Source organism: Aethalodelphis obliquidens, unplaced genomic scaffold (assembly GCF_003676395.1).
Source record: "Aethalodelphis obliquidens isolate GAN/ISIS:26980383/991018 unplaced genomic scaffold, ASM367639v1 scaffold14, whole genome shotgun sequence".
In the NCBI taxonomy this organism is placed as follows: domain Eukaryota; kingdom Metazoa; phylum Chordata; class Mammalia; order Artiodactyla; family Delphinidae; genus Aethalodelphis; species Aethalodelphis obliquidens.
The window spans coordinates 27348804-27364845 of record NW_020837958.1 but is presented as its reverse complement, the minus strand read 5'-3'; the positions used below and the strand labels follow the sequence as shown (position 1 = coordinate 27364845).

At 38.5% G+C, this 16042-nt stretch overlaps 1 protein-coding gene across 1 annotated transcript in view; it reads left to right on the top strand.

Moving 5' to 3' along the window:
* Positions 1 to 114: 114 nt before the first annotated feature.
* Positions 115 to 16042, top strand: part of LOC113624938 (L-lactate dehydrogenase C chain-like) — a 32675-nt gene continuing 16747 nt past the window's right edge. The window contains exons 1-3 of the mRNA XM_027115241.1: positions 115 to 3358; positions 8069 to 8186; positions 14659 to 14832. Of these exons, the coding sequence (XP_026971042.1) occupies positions 3233 to 3358; positions 8069 to 8186; positions 14659 to 14832 (418 nt within the window). The 5' untranslated portion in view covers positions 115 to 3232. The remainder of the gene's footprint in view (positions 3359 to 8068; positions 8187 to 14658; positions 14833 to 16042) is intronic.

The window sequence follows — 16042 nt, the reverse complement described above, 5'->3', positions numbered from 1 at the left end:
GCTAATTTATTAAGATACAAAGTGATAAAGCTGTTATTTGTTAATTACATTAATGGAAGCCATTAGGTTATTCTTGGGCAACACTATGATGATTTTTTAAGGGGTGCTGTTTCTAATGACCAGACTTTAATAAGAATTAATATATTAAGGGTGTGACTAGATTGACTAGCTGTTTTGTTACCATTTCCATTGTAATCAATTGTTTTAATATACTAAGGCCCAAAGTACTGAGTTACCTTGATTATAGTGCTGATCATAACTTGTACCCTACAGTTCACACAGGTAACATTCTATACATGAATGTAAAAAACATTATTTGCCAACTGAACATAAGCAGTGGTACTTTGCCACTACAGGGGGACAGAAATTTTTAAGAACCTTTACTCTCTGGAGGCAGTAACATAATGGTACTTAACAATTTTAAACCAAATAGTCCTGGTGGTTGTCTACTCAAAAATTTTCTTTAAAAAAAAAAACAAATTTTCTTTAGATTTCCCTTAAAATATTTCTATAACTGTGACCTTCTCCAGGCCTAAAAACCATACTTATAGAGGTTAACTAGAACAACTTTATGGTCATCACTCCTCCAGGATTTTTTTTTCCGAAGTTTCTTTCTTGAGAGCTGGATAAGGGAAAGAATTATGTTTTGTTTTGTTTTTTAATGTGTCTCAAATGTAGAAGGACAAGACTAACCTACATAGGCTTGACAATTAGCTGTTATAATAGGATTTGCTTTCATATAGGCTTTGAAAAAAATAACAGCCTTAAGATATAATTTACATAGCACAAAATTCACCCTTTTAAAGCGTACAATTCTGTGGATTCACATAGTTGTGCAGCTATTACCACTATCTAAGAACTTTTTAATTACCCCCCAAAGAAATGTGCAATTATTCCTATAGCCTTTTGTAGACTTTGATGCATCTTCAGTCTTTAAAAAAAAAAAAGGATTTACCCTTACTTCATATTATTTCATACAATAAATTAGCCAGTATCAACGTGACAAAAAATGCTTAACAGATTTATTAAACTAATCTTTCATGAATTTTCAGATTTAATCTTACAAAGCTTCCTTACTTTCTGGTACATTGTGTTCCACGTTCACCTTGCACCTTCCTGCGCCAGGCAAGGGTAGGCCAACTCTGCTAGGAGCCCTGATTATTTTTACTGTTGTATCTCATTTTAGTCTTAATAACCTTGGGAAGTGGATTAAGCAGGACTTAGACTCATCTCACACAAGTTGCCAGTTAATGGAGGAAGCAAAGGGGACGTTCAGAACATGTGCCTTGGGCAGGTATGAATGAAGAACCTCTTTTCACCTAGAGCAGGAGTTTGGTCACTACTAAAATGACCCCTCTTTTGGCCTGAGGCAGGTGTAGAGCTTGAATCTGGAGGTCATCCAGGTCAGCTGTGTCTCGCTCACAGTCCTGTGGTAAATGAGGTACAAGGGCCAGGAGCTGCTGTGGAAGAAAGCACACAAGCAAGTGGTAGTACAGGACCAACAGTCACTGCCACTCCTGTGAACCCCTTGCTTGGGGCTGGTAGTAGGTTGTGAAAAGCGCCATAAGAGAAACAGGAGAGATGTAGGGAGCTGATGGTAGTTGAGACATTAGTCAAGGAAAGCTAGAGGAAGTGCTGTTTATGTTCAAAACTGAAAATGAGGAATCAACTTTGAGAGGGGCTGGGGAAGAACTTTCCAGATATATGGAACAGGAAAAAAAGCTGTCCAAAAGCTGGAGGGAAGTGTGGTGAGTGTCTTGAGATGAAGTTGGAGGGACAGAAGGCGGCCAAGTCTTGAATGCCTCTTAGGTTGTGGTAAAAACTGGTTAAGTGTAATGGAAAGCCATTGAAGGGTTTTAAGCAGCCTCACTGCATGATCTAACTCACATTAAAAACAAACTACAGGCTTTGATACAGAAAATAGATTATCCTTTAGATTCTGAAAAGGATTCAAATGCAAGTGATGACAAAAGATGACAGAGGAGGTTGTGTCCCCTTCTGTGAGTTATAAATAAATCCTTGGCATAAATTAAAATCACCCTTAGAAAACTAGACATGGCCTTTCCTTTTCATTATTACCCTCTGTTCTCTCAAGGGAAATTCAAACTTTATTTCACCACTCAGTCCTGAAGTTATAGAACTTAATCATAATTTTTTAAATTCCTGCAAATAAATGCTCAGACAAGGGCATGTAAGTGCATTGAAGTTTGTTTCTGAAACTCAGGCTGATCATTCCCAAGTCTGCTCTTTCCTTAAATTCCTTTTCGTCCTCGGGGCCCAGGTCCCTTCAGCATGCCCTCTCATAGAGAGGTAAGTTAGGTCGGTTCAGGCCTTGAGCTCTGCCACATATGTCCCAAGATAGCTGCCCATCTTCAATCTCGCCTCCACTAGCTACTATCAATTCAGATTTGGAAGCACTGTCCTCAGGATGCTGGTTTTAGCTGGTCCACTGGAGATTATGGGGCGCTCCCGGGAGAGTTCTTTCCCACGACGACTTCGAGCCTGGCCCCTTGCCCTCCACGTGGTAGTCTGGCCTCCAAAAAGCTTCGCCCTAAAATCAGTCCGAAGCCTAGGCCGGCTGAAGGAAATGAAACAACACACCAACATCCCTCTCTTGCACACTCTTCAAGACCGTCTAGAATACCACCTACCGGTATTAAGAGAACATAACCACAGGTGGCGCGGAACGCCCTCGGGCCAGAGGGCAAGCCTGAGCCAATGCGCCTGCGCCCCGGGCTGGCCGGGGGCGGAGCTTGCGTGCTGACGGAGGAGAGCCATGCGTGGGAGCGTGCTTGCGGAACGGTTCAGGGAGTAACTGTTGCTGTGCTTCACACCTCAACGGACTTTGCTGTCTTTTTTTAACTGGTGTAACTTTAAAAAGCAGCCTAACGGCCGTACGTTACACATTCAGACTGCCTATACTGTTGCGCCACGCTAAGCGTTTGTGAGTGACTGGGACTGGAGCGAAAATGGTGGCTGGGGGCAGGGAGAACCTTTAAAAACTTGTTGGTTCCCCAATCCCTAATACGGATAGATAGACTGGTCCGTGTTCCACCCCTCGACCACGAATTTTTTTCTTTGGCTTCCCCCTGCTCTTGGCTCCAAAATTCTGCAAACTCAAGAGGTAGGTCCTTAGATGTTCAGTGTGGTTAGTACATCGGTAGGTATGAGAGTGATTAATTGAGGGACTTTGATTTCACTGAAATTGCATTATCCCTATCAGGTTCTCAAAATGTCAACTGTCAAGGAGCAGCTTATTGAGAATCTAATTGAAGAAGATAAAGTCTCCCAGAGTAAGATCACCATTGTTGGAACTGGTGCTGTAGGCATGGCTTGTGCTGTTTGTATCTTATTGAAGGTAAGTGATAAGCCTATACTGTGGCTGAAAATGAGTAAGCACTCATAGATCTTGTAGATGATCATGAGTGCAGGGTTGCAGGGTTAATCCCTTGGAGCAAATAAGTATCATCTGATTTTTACACAATTTAAGAAACATTTATTTGGCGTTTACCATTTGTTAGGCATTGCCAGACTATTTAAATTTATTCCTGGGAGACACACTAATTATATTATTTTGTTAATAGTATAACATTTTCTGTTAAAGTGATTCAGCACTTTGTCTTCCTTGAAGAGTAATGGGTGAAAATCATATTTCCCAATGGCTTATACTTAAAAAATTTTTTTTTAATTATATAAGCATTACATTCTCATTATAAAATAAAAAGTACCAAATTTGATAAAATAACAATGGAAGTCCTTTAATTTTCCTTTCTATTTCCAGAATATGTTTTCATGTACTTGTTGGGCATTTGTATAGCTTTGGAGAAATGTCTGTATCAAATCTTTTGCCCACTTTTATTTTTCTTTTTTATTATTATTTATTTATTTATTTATTGGCTGCACTGGGTCTTCATTGCTGCGTGCGGGCTTTCTCTAGTTGTGGCGAGCGGGGGCTGCTCTTCATTGTTGTGTGTGGGCTTCTTATTGCGGTGCATGGGCTTTCCATTGCGGTGGCTTCTCTTGTTGCAGAGCACGGGCCCTAGGCATGTGGGCTTCAGTAATTGCAGCACATGGGCTCAGTAGTTGTGGCTTGCAGGCTCCAGAGCGCTGGCTCAGTAGTTATGGCACACAGGCTTGGTTGCTCCACAGCATGTGGGATCTTCTCGGACCAGGGATCGAACCTGTGTCCCCTGCATTGGCAGGCAGATTCTGAACCACTGCACCACCAGGGAAGTCCTTTTGCCCATTTTTAAATTGGGGTTTTATTTGTTTTTGAGTTGTAGGAGTACTTTTTATATTCTGAATATTAACTGCTTATCAGGTAAATGGTTTTCAAATATTTTCACCCATTCCTTGGGTTTCCTTTTTGCTCTGTTGGTTGTGTCCTTTGATGCACAGAAGTTTTAAATTTTAATGTAGTTCAATTTATCTGTTTTTACTTTTGTTGCCTGTGGTTTTGGTGTCATATCCAAAAATCATTGCCAAATCCAATGTCATGAAGCTTTCCCTCTATCTTTTCTTGTAAGAGTTTTATAGTTTTGGGTCTTACATTTAGGTCTTTGATCCATTTTTAGTTAATTTTGTCTATGGTATAATGTAAATAGTCCAACCTTATTCTTTTGCACATAAATATCCAGTTATCCCATTTGTTGAAAATGTTGTCCTTTCCCTATTGAATGATCTTGGCACTCTTGTCAAAAAATATCTGACCATATATGTGAGAGGTTTTTTTCCCCCGGGCTCTCTGTTCTGTTCCATTGGTCTGCATGTCTCTTTATATTAGTATCACACTGTTTTGATTACTGTAGCTTTGTAATAAGTATTGAAATCAGGAAGCTTGAGACCTCCAGCTTCGTTCCTTTTCAAGATTGTTTTAGCTATGCAGAGTCTCTTGAGATTCCATTTGAATTTTAGAATGGATTTTTCTATTTCTTTTTTTTCTTTTTTTTTGCGGTACACAGGCCTCTCACTGTTGTGGCCTCTCCCGTTGCGGAGCACAGGCTCCAGACGCGCAGGCTTAGTGGCCGTGGCTTACGCACCCAGCCGCTCCATGGCATGTGGGATCTTCCTGGACTGGGGCATGAACCTGCGTCCCCTGCATCGGCAGGCGGACTTCATTGAATGAACTCATTGAACGTCTACATGTTCGACAGTGAGGCAAGAATCCTCTTACTCCCTCTGGGCTGCTAGATAGCAGACTGTCAGACAAAGATGGAATATAGAAAAGAGATGAAATTAGAGGGTCAGTCAGGAGGTCCAGTAGTTGATTGACATTTCAGTAAGAAATAAGAGAGGGAAGAAAATTATTCAAGAGATAAAAGGACATGAGTTTGCAGATATGAAGAATTCACTGAGGGCTCAACACAATGAATCAATAAAAGCCTACTCCAAGGAATATTATCATGAAATCTCAGAACTCAAATTGTACGAGAAGGTCAGTTGTTAGAGCCCATTTATTTTCTACTAGAATCCATTGTACCCTGGCAAATGTCCAAATGAAGGAGAGTAGTTCAGGACCTTGTCTTCAAGTCACATTGATGTAAATTGTGGGATAAATGGAAAGTGATGAAAGATATTAAAATATTCATATTCATATAGTCCACTGATGTGGAGGGTCATAAGGGCTGTAATGAATACCATGACACCTGCATATTTCATGAAAGGTGGACTTTAAAGGTTTTATCAGGACATGTAAAGTTTTTAGGAGTGGCTAGCAGTACAACCTACTTCCTTGTCCTGTACAGAGCAAAGTGCCCATAGCAGTTTTCCTTAGATTAATTTTTTTTTTCTATCTCTCTACCTTACTATGGTTACTCAGGACCTCCCTAGAGAAAAGATCCTGGGATACTCTTAACTATTCCTTTAGATTCTGGTAGGCTTAACAATCCCAGGCTCTCTATTTGGAATTGTATTTGAGAAATGGCTCATATAGATGTAGTTAATTCTTAAAAATCAAATAAAAACTTTTAGGGATTATTTGAGCTCTGTCTTTGACAGTCAAGACAAATGGGGATGGAAAGGTTCCCTTGAGAGAATTTTCTGGTAACCTGTTGAGAAGGGAGATAAATCAAGTTGGAAATATAATTTCAAAGCAGGCTGTGTTGGCTATTAACTTACTGGCACTCAGCTCCAAATTCAGCTTTGTATACTCTGCTTTGTGATGCTGGCGCTGGATCTCCACATAATCGTTTTCTCCTTTGCCAGTTGGCATCTTGTTAGGTTCTGCCAATAGGGAACACTAGAGGAAAGTTGGGAGGCAGGAGGAGAACCATGACCTGCTGCTTCCTGTTTGCTTATTGTTCTGTTCACTGTCATCCCAGCTGTATCCCTTTGTCCCAAAGGTAGCAGTTGGTTCTAACCTCCACTTTCTTTTGGAGCCAGCAGCATTGACCTCATCTTGTCCGTTTAGTGGTATGAGCAGTAGGCAGATTTTGCCTCTTCCAGAGTCTGAGCCTAGTTCCCTGAAGCACCTCCTTTAGACTCTCTGCTTCCTCAGCCTTGGGGGTGGTAGCTTCAAGCTGCAGTTACTATCTCTGGGTTACCATAAATGTTCCCCTTCTGTTCTTTCAGCCGTTCAACATCTGTCTAACCAATTCCCTATATTAAATTCCTTCTGTTGAAATGCTTAGAGTGGTTTCTGTTTTTCTGTCCAGACCAGACAGATACACAGATGTAAAAATGGATCTGTAAGCATGATCTGGTTTTCTTATCAGTTAGCTGAAAAGTGATACATGATTCTTTTGGATGAAACTCCTTATCCTTATCCTATTCCTGATGTATGACACATAATTCAGTAAATTTTAGAATTTACAGTTTTCCAGAAAGGCCAGATGGTGCCTGATGTGGAGGGTGGGGTGGGGAACAGTAGTAAATAGGGACTTTGATTCCTTTCCCTTACTGTTCACCTTTGGAATCTGGCCACTGGAATCTGAGGGAATACATTCCTTCTTCTTCTTCTTCTTCTTTTTTGCCACATGGCATGTGGGATCTTAGTTAAACCCGTGCCCCCTGCAGTTAAAGCACAGAGTCTTAGTCACTGGACCGCCAGGGAAGTCCCCTGCATTCCTTCTGTTATAGTTCTATAATAAATTAGAGTATAGTACAGTATATAGAGACTGTGTATTGTTCATGTAACTGGAAAAAATCTCAGTAGAGCTAGCTTCAGATATTACTAAATTCTGGAATTCAGACATATCAAGACACAGTCTCTGTATATCTTAGTCCATACTTCCTCTGTTGGCTTAATCCTTGGGCAGGGTCTTTGTATATGGTGGTGAAGATGGCTGTACAGTTTGTTCTTAGAGTCTTATATCATTAGAGCTTATGATTGCAAAGAAAAACGAGACTTCATTTCTCATCTTCCATTTTCTAACCTCATAGACATTGTGCTCATTTGTTATGCCTGGGCCATATACCCATTTGTGAACTAATTGATGCAGCCAGAAGGAAGGATGGAACAATTGGTTGGGTCTGGTATATGCTTATCTACCCCTAGGTTGGAGGGCGGACGTTAATTGTAATATACTGAGCCACATGAAATGGTTTCCCACAGGTGGCTACCTTTATATTTTGGCCATAAGCATTCATACTAAAAACAACTTCAACCAATTCAGAAATTAGGCATAAGGGTTAAATATAATAAAAACCTTTGAAAGGATTTCATAACTTTTCATTCGTTTTATACTGTTACCTGAAGTGGAAGAAAACCAATTCTAAAAAACTTAACAATTACGCGAAGGCAAAGCAATTAATAATTTTTGCTACATTCTGTTGTTTACCTTAACTTCTGGTCTCTCTAGGCACATTAAAAGACTTCTCTTGGCCATGCCTTTCAGCTTGCAGTTCCCCTACCAGCGACTGAGGGATTGAACCGGAGCCACGGCAGTGAAAGCTCAGAATCCTAACCACTAGGGCAACAGGGAACTCCCATAAAGACCATTATTTTTATACCACTTTTTCTATTAAAAATGTAACACTCTTTTGATTATAAAATAACCACACAAAATTTTTTCTCTTTCTCCTAAAACTGAAATGGGAACATTTTATTCAGGACTTTCATGTATTTTAGGATTTGGCTGCTGAGCTTGCCCTTGTGGATGTTGCAGTGGACAGACTGAAGGGAGAAACAATGGATCTTCAGCATGGCAGTCTTTTCTTTAATACTTCAAAGTTTGTTTCTGGAAAAGGTTAGTTTTATAAAGTTATTTTCAGAGCTTTAAAAACAAGTAATGAAGTTTATCAAACTGTTGTCAATAAATATAAAATTAAAAAATAGCACTATTGTAATTAGGACATATAGTTTAGAAGGTTAATTTTTTGAAAAAAAACATTCCAGGGGCTTCCCTGGTGGTGCAGCGGTTGAGAGTCCGCCTGCCGATGCAGGGGACACGGGTTCGTGCCCTGGTCCAGGAAGATCCCACATGCCGCGGAGCAGCTAGGCCCGTGAGCCATGGCCGCTGAGCCTGCACATCCGGAGCCTGTGCTCCGCAACGGAAGAGGCCACAACAGTGAGAGGCCCGCGTACCGCAAAAAAAAAAAAAAAAAAAAAAACACCATTCCATTCTAATTGGAGAAAATTTGGTAAATACCAAAACAGTATGAAGAAAATTTTAAATCTCGTCTATTAATGGTTTTGTTTCTTTCCTTTTTTCATTTGTTTTTTACACAACTGACATATAAATGCTTTTTAAACTTGCCATTCAGTCTTATATATTTTCTCAAGGATATGCAGTCTTGAATAGTTTTGTAATATTACTGATACATTTATCTATATTCTTTAACCTGTTTTATTTATTTATTTATTTTTGGCTGTGTGGGGTTCGTTGCTGTGCACAGGCTTTCTCTAGTTGTGACGAGCGGGGGCTGCTCTTCGTTGCAGTACACGGGCTTCTCATTGCAGTGGCTTCTTTTGTTGCAGAGCACGGGCTCTAGGCTCGTGGGCTTCAGTAGTTGTGGCACGCGGGCTCTAGAGCGCAGGCTCAGTAGTTGTGGAGCGTGGGCTTAGTTGCTCCGTGGCATATGGGACCTTCCCGGACCAGGGCTCGAACCTGTGTCCCCTGCATTGGCAGGCTGATTCTTAACCACTACGCCACCAAGGAAGTCCCTAACCTGTTTTTTTGATGTGTGTTTTTAGAGGATCATGTTTCAGGGTATAGTTTGAGGCTATAGAAGAGTAAATGGAGAGCTTAGCCCCATTAGCATTAGCATCATGTGTTGGCCAACTAAGAAGCCTTAGAGCATTAGGAAAAATAACTTTCATCATACACTGATGTATGTAGTGTGCTTTTTGGTAATGTGATTCAACAGATGTACTTTCTACTAGAATCTCTTTTATCTAACATGATTGGAACTGAAAGTGGTTACTTAATTTAAACATGCCTGTTAGAAAGAACCATCATAAAATTTTATATTGACCTAAACATGTTAATGTACTTAGAACTTCATTTCCTGATTTTCTGATTGTAGGGCAAGGACTTTGAGTATGGCTCAGCTGATTGGAGTTTTGCAGTGTGTTTTTTATAGCACACCAGTAGTAATCATTTCTATTTCTTTAAAATACTGTAGTTAATTTAAAGATACTCATGAAGCAGTCTAATCACAAAATTCTATTAAATTTTTATGGTTTTTCTCCATTTTTATTTCTCTCATACCTAAGAGGAAGATTTTTAAACAACCTTCTTTTAATATGTCTTTCTAAGGCGTTCAACTTAATTTTCATAGTAACAATCATTAAAAAAATTAATTATGAAATACTTCAGATATAAAAAGTTTTAAGTATAACAAACATCAGTGTATCCAACACCCAGCAAAAGAAATAAAACATTACCAATCCACTTGATACATTCTGTGTGTTACATCTGTTCATATCTCAATCCTGAATGTAGTGTTTACCTTTACCGTGTATTTCTTTCATCCTCATATTTTAGTGATTTACATCATATTATATAATTAATAGATATATCTGGCATAAATATATTTGGGTATAAGCGTGACAGATTCTTGATATGCAGCAACTCATGAGCAGAAGTATACAGATGTACTAGACAGAAGTCTGCTAGTTGAGAGTGTTCAGTGTGCCTTGGGTATCAGTATGTTTTACATCAGTTCATCTGTTGAGTTTATTGAGTGGAGTCAAGTTAAAAGAGCTACTCCTATATTAAAATACTTTAAAAAATCATTCAGCCTTTAATTTCTAGTCATATGGCAGGATAAGTACCTGAATCAATCCTTTTAGTAAAGGGGAAGAAGTAAAATTATAAAAACATACTTTTTGATTTTATAAAAAAATCAAAAAGAAGTTAAATATAAGAAGAGGGACAACATATAGAACTAAATAAGAGTTTAGCAAGGATGCCAGACACAAAATTATTAACTATTAATAATTATTAACTATTAATATTAACTATTAATAATATTAACTATTATTATTAAAAATCTATTCAAAAACAAGCAAAAATTTTTAAAGGTAGTATTTGTTATCAAATATAGGAAGTACCTAGGAATAAATCTAACAAGACATGTATAAGAGCTTTTATGCAGAAAATAATACAGCCTCATTGAAAGATGTTAAATATCTAAATAAATGAAGAGATATGCCTTGTTCATAAAAGTCTCAATATTGTAAGATGTCTGTTCTTCCCATATTGATTATAGATTATATGCAATCACAGTCAAAACCCAACAAGTTTTATTGTTGTTGTTGTTGTACATAATAAACTAATTCTAAAATTCATTCAGAAATTCAAAGGTCCAAGAATAGACAAGATACTTTTTTAAAACATTGTTAAAAACACTTATTTTGATACAGTCTATCATAAATAAGTCAGTAGAGGCTCCACTCTGCCACAGATGCAGCTGTGCAGTGAGAACCCTGTGCCATCCAACTGGTAAATGTCTGAAAGATGTTCCATTTCACCTCCCAGGCAGAGTGCACACCTTCCATGCTCTTCCTGTCCATTGATCGCTTCCAAATCCAGTTGACCAAATAGTCCTTTATCCCCAAAGCAGGTTCAAAACAGTAGATTCAGGCATTCTTCTCAAATCCCAGGTAAATCTTAAAAGGAACAGAGCTCCAGTGGATGGCAAAGTGCCCACCCTTGAAGAGCTGCTGCAGCCTTTGCTCAGCTTCACCATGGCAACAGCCTGGGCTGCGCAGTTAAGAATACTCTTGAAAAAGAACAAGGTAGTGAGAACTTGCTTTACCAGATATCAAGACTTATTACAAAGCTACACTAATTAAGTGTAGAGACAAACAAAAGATCGTTATATAACACTGATCATATTGTAGATCAATGGGAAATTTGCAGACTTATAAATTCTTTTTCTTATGGCAATAGTTGTTTTTATGGAAAGAAATAAAATTGAACCCTTTCCTTTTTTAAAAAAAAATATATTTTTTTATTTATTTGGCTGCAACGGATCTTCGTTGCGGCATGCAGGATCTTTAGTTGCGGCATGTGGGATCTAGTGCCCTGACCAGAGCTCGAACCTGGGTCCCCTGCATTGGGAGCACAGTCTTAGCCACTGGACCACCAGGGAAGTCCCCTGAACCGTTTCTTGATAAGACACACAATTCCAAATTGGTTAAAGACCAAAAATATGAAAGGCAAAACTTCAAAGCTTCTGTTTAGAAGATAACATAGAATATCTTTATGACCTCAGGATAGGGAAGAATTTATTAAACACAAGGACACAAAAAGCATAAACAGTAAAGGAAAGAGTATAAAGTTTAGTGTTTATGTTCTTAAAAAGGCACTAAAAGAGTGAAGAGACAAAGTGTAAACTGAGAGAAAACATTTGCAACATAAACAACAGGCAAAGGAATTGTGTTCAGACTAAAAGTACTTGGGTAATAAATAAGATAAATATAGGTAGCCCAACAGAAAAATAGGAAAAGACGTGAACATTTCACAAAAGAAGAAACTCGAATTGCCTATAAATATAGGAAAAGACAATCTCATTAGTAACCAAGAAAATAAAAAGTATATCAATATACCATTACACACCTATTAGATTGGCAAAAGTGTGATAATACTAAGTGTTTGTCAGGATGTGGAACAATAGGTTTTCTCGTGCATGACATGTAGAAATGTATTATAGTAAAACTATGTTTTTTTTTTTAAGTTTGTCATTACCTGGTGAAGTTGAACATATCCCAAACCTAGAAATTGCACTCCTAGGTATATTCCCAAGAGAAATTTGTGTACATGTGCACTAAGATACATGTACAAGGATGTATAGTGTTGTCATTTGTAATAGCCCCAAACTGGAAATAATTCATTGTATAACAATACTAAGTTGATCAATTATGCACTGTAATATTACACAGCAATGAAAGTGAATGAACTAGAGGGACACACATTAACATGGATAAATGTCAGATAATAGTTATCTAAAGTAATACATACCTTATGATTCAAAACAGATAAAACTTAATATGTTATTTGAATATGAATAGGTAGTAAACCTTTTTAAGGTTTTAAGGTAGTATGAGACCAGAATCTGTTATTATGGATCTAACGATCAAGTTAAGGGTATAAATACAACATAACCACAGGAAGATAACATAAGGCATTATAAATAAGGACTATGTGAGAATTATAGGCAGTAAGTGCTATAAAAATTCAGTGAAGTCAGAGTAGTATTTATGAATGATATAATTAGGGGATGCCTGGCAGAGGAATTGGTATTTGAAGAAGCCTTTGCTCCAGACCACTATGGTTTGCTGTCTCTGGGAGGACTGAGTTATATTTAGAAAGGAAAATAAATAACAGGTAAGGAGATGATGGCATTAACAGAATCAGGGTACCTGGAAAATCTGAAATAAAAATAAGACACAAAGCTAGTAAGTTAACTTGTTGGCAGATTGTGAAAAGACTTGATATTTTACTCTGGTATACACTTTAATTGAAGTTGTCGGACATAATATTTCAAATAGTTGATCTGAGCTATGGCGAGATGATTCTGGAGAAGTTGCGAGGCTTTTTGCCAGTTTATTCTCTAAAAGTCGAGGGGGGAGGAGGGAGAAAACGAGGGGCTGGGATAGAGAGTTACAGAGAGAGACAGAGGTTGAGAGATTACTTTGGATTTCTGTGGTTAGATAAGACTTTATGGAAGATGATGTCAAGCAAGGTCTTTGAGCAAGAGTGAGTAGACTATGTATGCAGAGAGAGAAGAGAACTTCCTCCTGTAGACCTTTTTTTTTTTTTCTTTTTTGCGGTAAGCGGGCCTCTCACTGTTGTGGCCTCTCCCGTTGGGGAGCACAGGCTCTGGACGTGCAGGCTCAGCGGCCATGGCTCACGGGCCCAGCCTCTCCACGGCATGTGGGATCTTCCCGGACCGGGGCACGAACCCGTGTCCCCTGCATCGGCAGGCGGACTCTCAACTACTGCGCCACCAGGGAAGCCCTGTGTAGATCTTTTATTTGATACAAGGGAAAGATAATCTCTTAGATTAATGTGAAACTTGCCAGCCTAAGAAATGAAATTCTCTAAGTTTGTCTTTCTAATTAAAATCTTTACTGGGGCAGGAAAACCATTCAGATGTTTACTGTTTATAAATTGGATTAGAAAGATATAAGAATGATCATAGAGGTGCAATAGTATGTTTAAAATCAAGCAAATTTCCTTTTCAAAAGAGCATAAAAATAAGTTTTTTTAAAATGGAGATGACATATAGAGATTTTGGCTAATTTATTTTGACATCCAAATAGAAAATAACTAACTTCTAAGTATATGATAGTTTTTAAAAAGTCCAGTATGGGATAGTGAGCATTGTAACATATTGTCGTTGTTTTTTTTTTTTTAATTATGTTTTAAAATTTTTGGCTGCGTTGGGTCTTTGTTGTTGCGCGCGGGCTTTCTCTAGTTTCAGTGAGTGTGGGCTACTCTTCGTTGCGGTGCGTGGGCTTCTCATTGTGGTGGCTTCTCTTGTTGTGGAGCATGGGCTCTAGGTGCACGGGCCTCAGTAGTTGTGGCTCGCGGGTTCTAGAGCGCAGGCTCAGTAGTTGTGGCGCACAGGCTTAGTTGTTCCGCAGCATGTGGGATCCTTCCGGACCAGGGCTCGAACCTGTGTCCCCTGCATTGGCAGGCAGATTCTCAACCACTGCGCCACCAGGAAAGCCCTTGTCCTTGGGTTTAATAGGTGAAACATTTTACAATTGGTCATCAGATTTAGAAGGTAATTAATTTTCTTGTGTGAATCAAGAACTTGTTTATGATCTCAAATACATAAACAAGTTATAGTAATAATTTTAAGTAAATAATGTAAGTAAATACATTCTCACTCTTCGAATCATGAAACACACATAAATTCTCAGAGTTCTAAGCTTCTGATTCATATGGTATTTCTAAAAATCCAGAGAGCTGACTTGTAGTGCCTCAGGCCTTAATAACAAATGAGAATGTGGGCTAAAAGCCATGGTAGGTTCTGTTATTATTTTTTTTTAAAAAAGCCATGTGAACATTGGTAAATCATAGTAACAAAATTTCCTTCAGATTATACAAGATAACATTACTATATGGAAAATCTGTTCATCTGCAAATGCCAGACATGAAAGTAGTACTTTAATACCATCATCATACAATAGACTTTTAAAGAATTAAAGCACAGTGATTATGGCAGTCTTGACCAAATAGTTTCTTTTGTTTCCTTCTTTAGATTACAGTATATCTGCAAATTCCAAATTAGTTATTGTCACAGCAGATGCACAGCAGCAGGAAGGAGAAAGTCGCCTTGACCTGGTCCAACGTAATGTGAATATCATGAAATCAATCATTCCTGCCATAGTCCAAAATAGTCCTGACTGTAAGATGCTTATTGTTTCAAATCCAGGTGAGTCCCTTCTACTCCGTTTAACTGCATAAGGATGATATTTCCATACCATTCCTTTTTTTTCTTTTTAAAACAATGTCATTTAGGTAAATTTATGACAATAAACCGCACCCATCCAAATACACAATACTTTGTTTTTTTCCAGCTTTACTGATATATAATTGACATATAACATGTAAGTTTAATGCATATAACATGGTTATTTGTGGTGGGAACACCACAAAAGAAAGGAGAGAGAAGATTCACTAAGAGAAGATTTACTCTCTTAGCAACTTTCAAGTATATATGTAAAATATAGTAGTGTTAACTATAGCCAACATTAGATCCTCAGAACTTATTCATCTTACATCTGGAAGTTTATATCCTTTGACCAACATCTCCCCATTTCTCCTTTCCCCTAGCCTCTGGCAACCACCATTCTATTCTCTCTTTCTATGAGTCTGGCTTTTTTAGTTTCCACATATGTGATATCATACAGTATTTTTTTTCTCTGTCAGTCTTATTTCACTTAGCATAAGGCCTTCAAGGTCCATCTATGTCACAAATGGCAAAATTTCCTTCTTTTTTGTAGCTGAATATTCCATTGTATATCTATATACCACATCTTCTTTAGACATTTATCTGTAGATGGACATCAAGGTTGTTTTCATATCTTGGCTATTGTGAATAATGCTGAAGTGAATATGGGAGTGTTGGTATCTCTTTGAGATACTGATTTCATTTCCTGTGGATATATGCCCCAAAGTGGGATTGCTAAGTCATATGGTAGTTCCATTTTTAATTTTTTTGAGGAAACTCCATACTGTTTTCCATAGTGGCTGTAGCAATTTACATTCCCGCAGGCAGTGCACGAGTGTTCCCTTTTCTTCATATCCTCGCCAACATGTGTCCTCTTGGTGATAGCCATTCAAACAGGTGTCAGGTGATATCTCACTGTGGTTTTCATTTGTATTTCCCAGATGATTAGTGAAGTTGAGCATCTTTTCATGCACCTGTTAACCATTTGTATGTTTTCTTTGGAAAAATGTCTGTTTGGTTCCTCTGCCCTTTTTTTTTTTTTCGGTACGTGGGCCTCTCACTGTTGTGGCCTCTCCCGTTGCGGAGCACAGGCTCCGGACGCGCAGGCTCAGCGTCCATGGCTCATGGGCCCAGCCGCTCCGCGGCATGTGGGATCTTCCCGGATCGGGGCACGAACCCGTGTCCCCTGTAT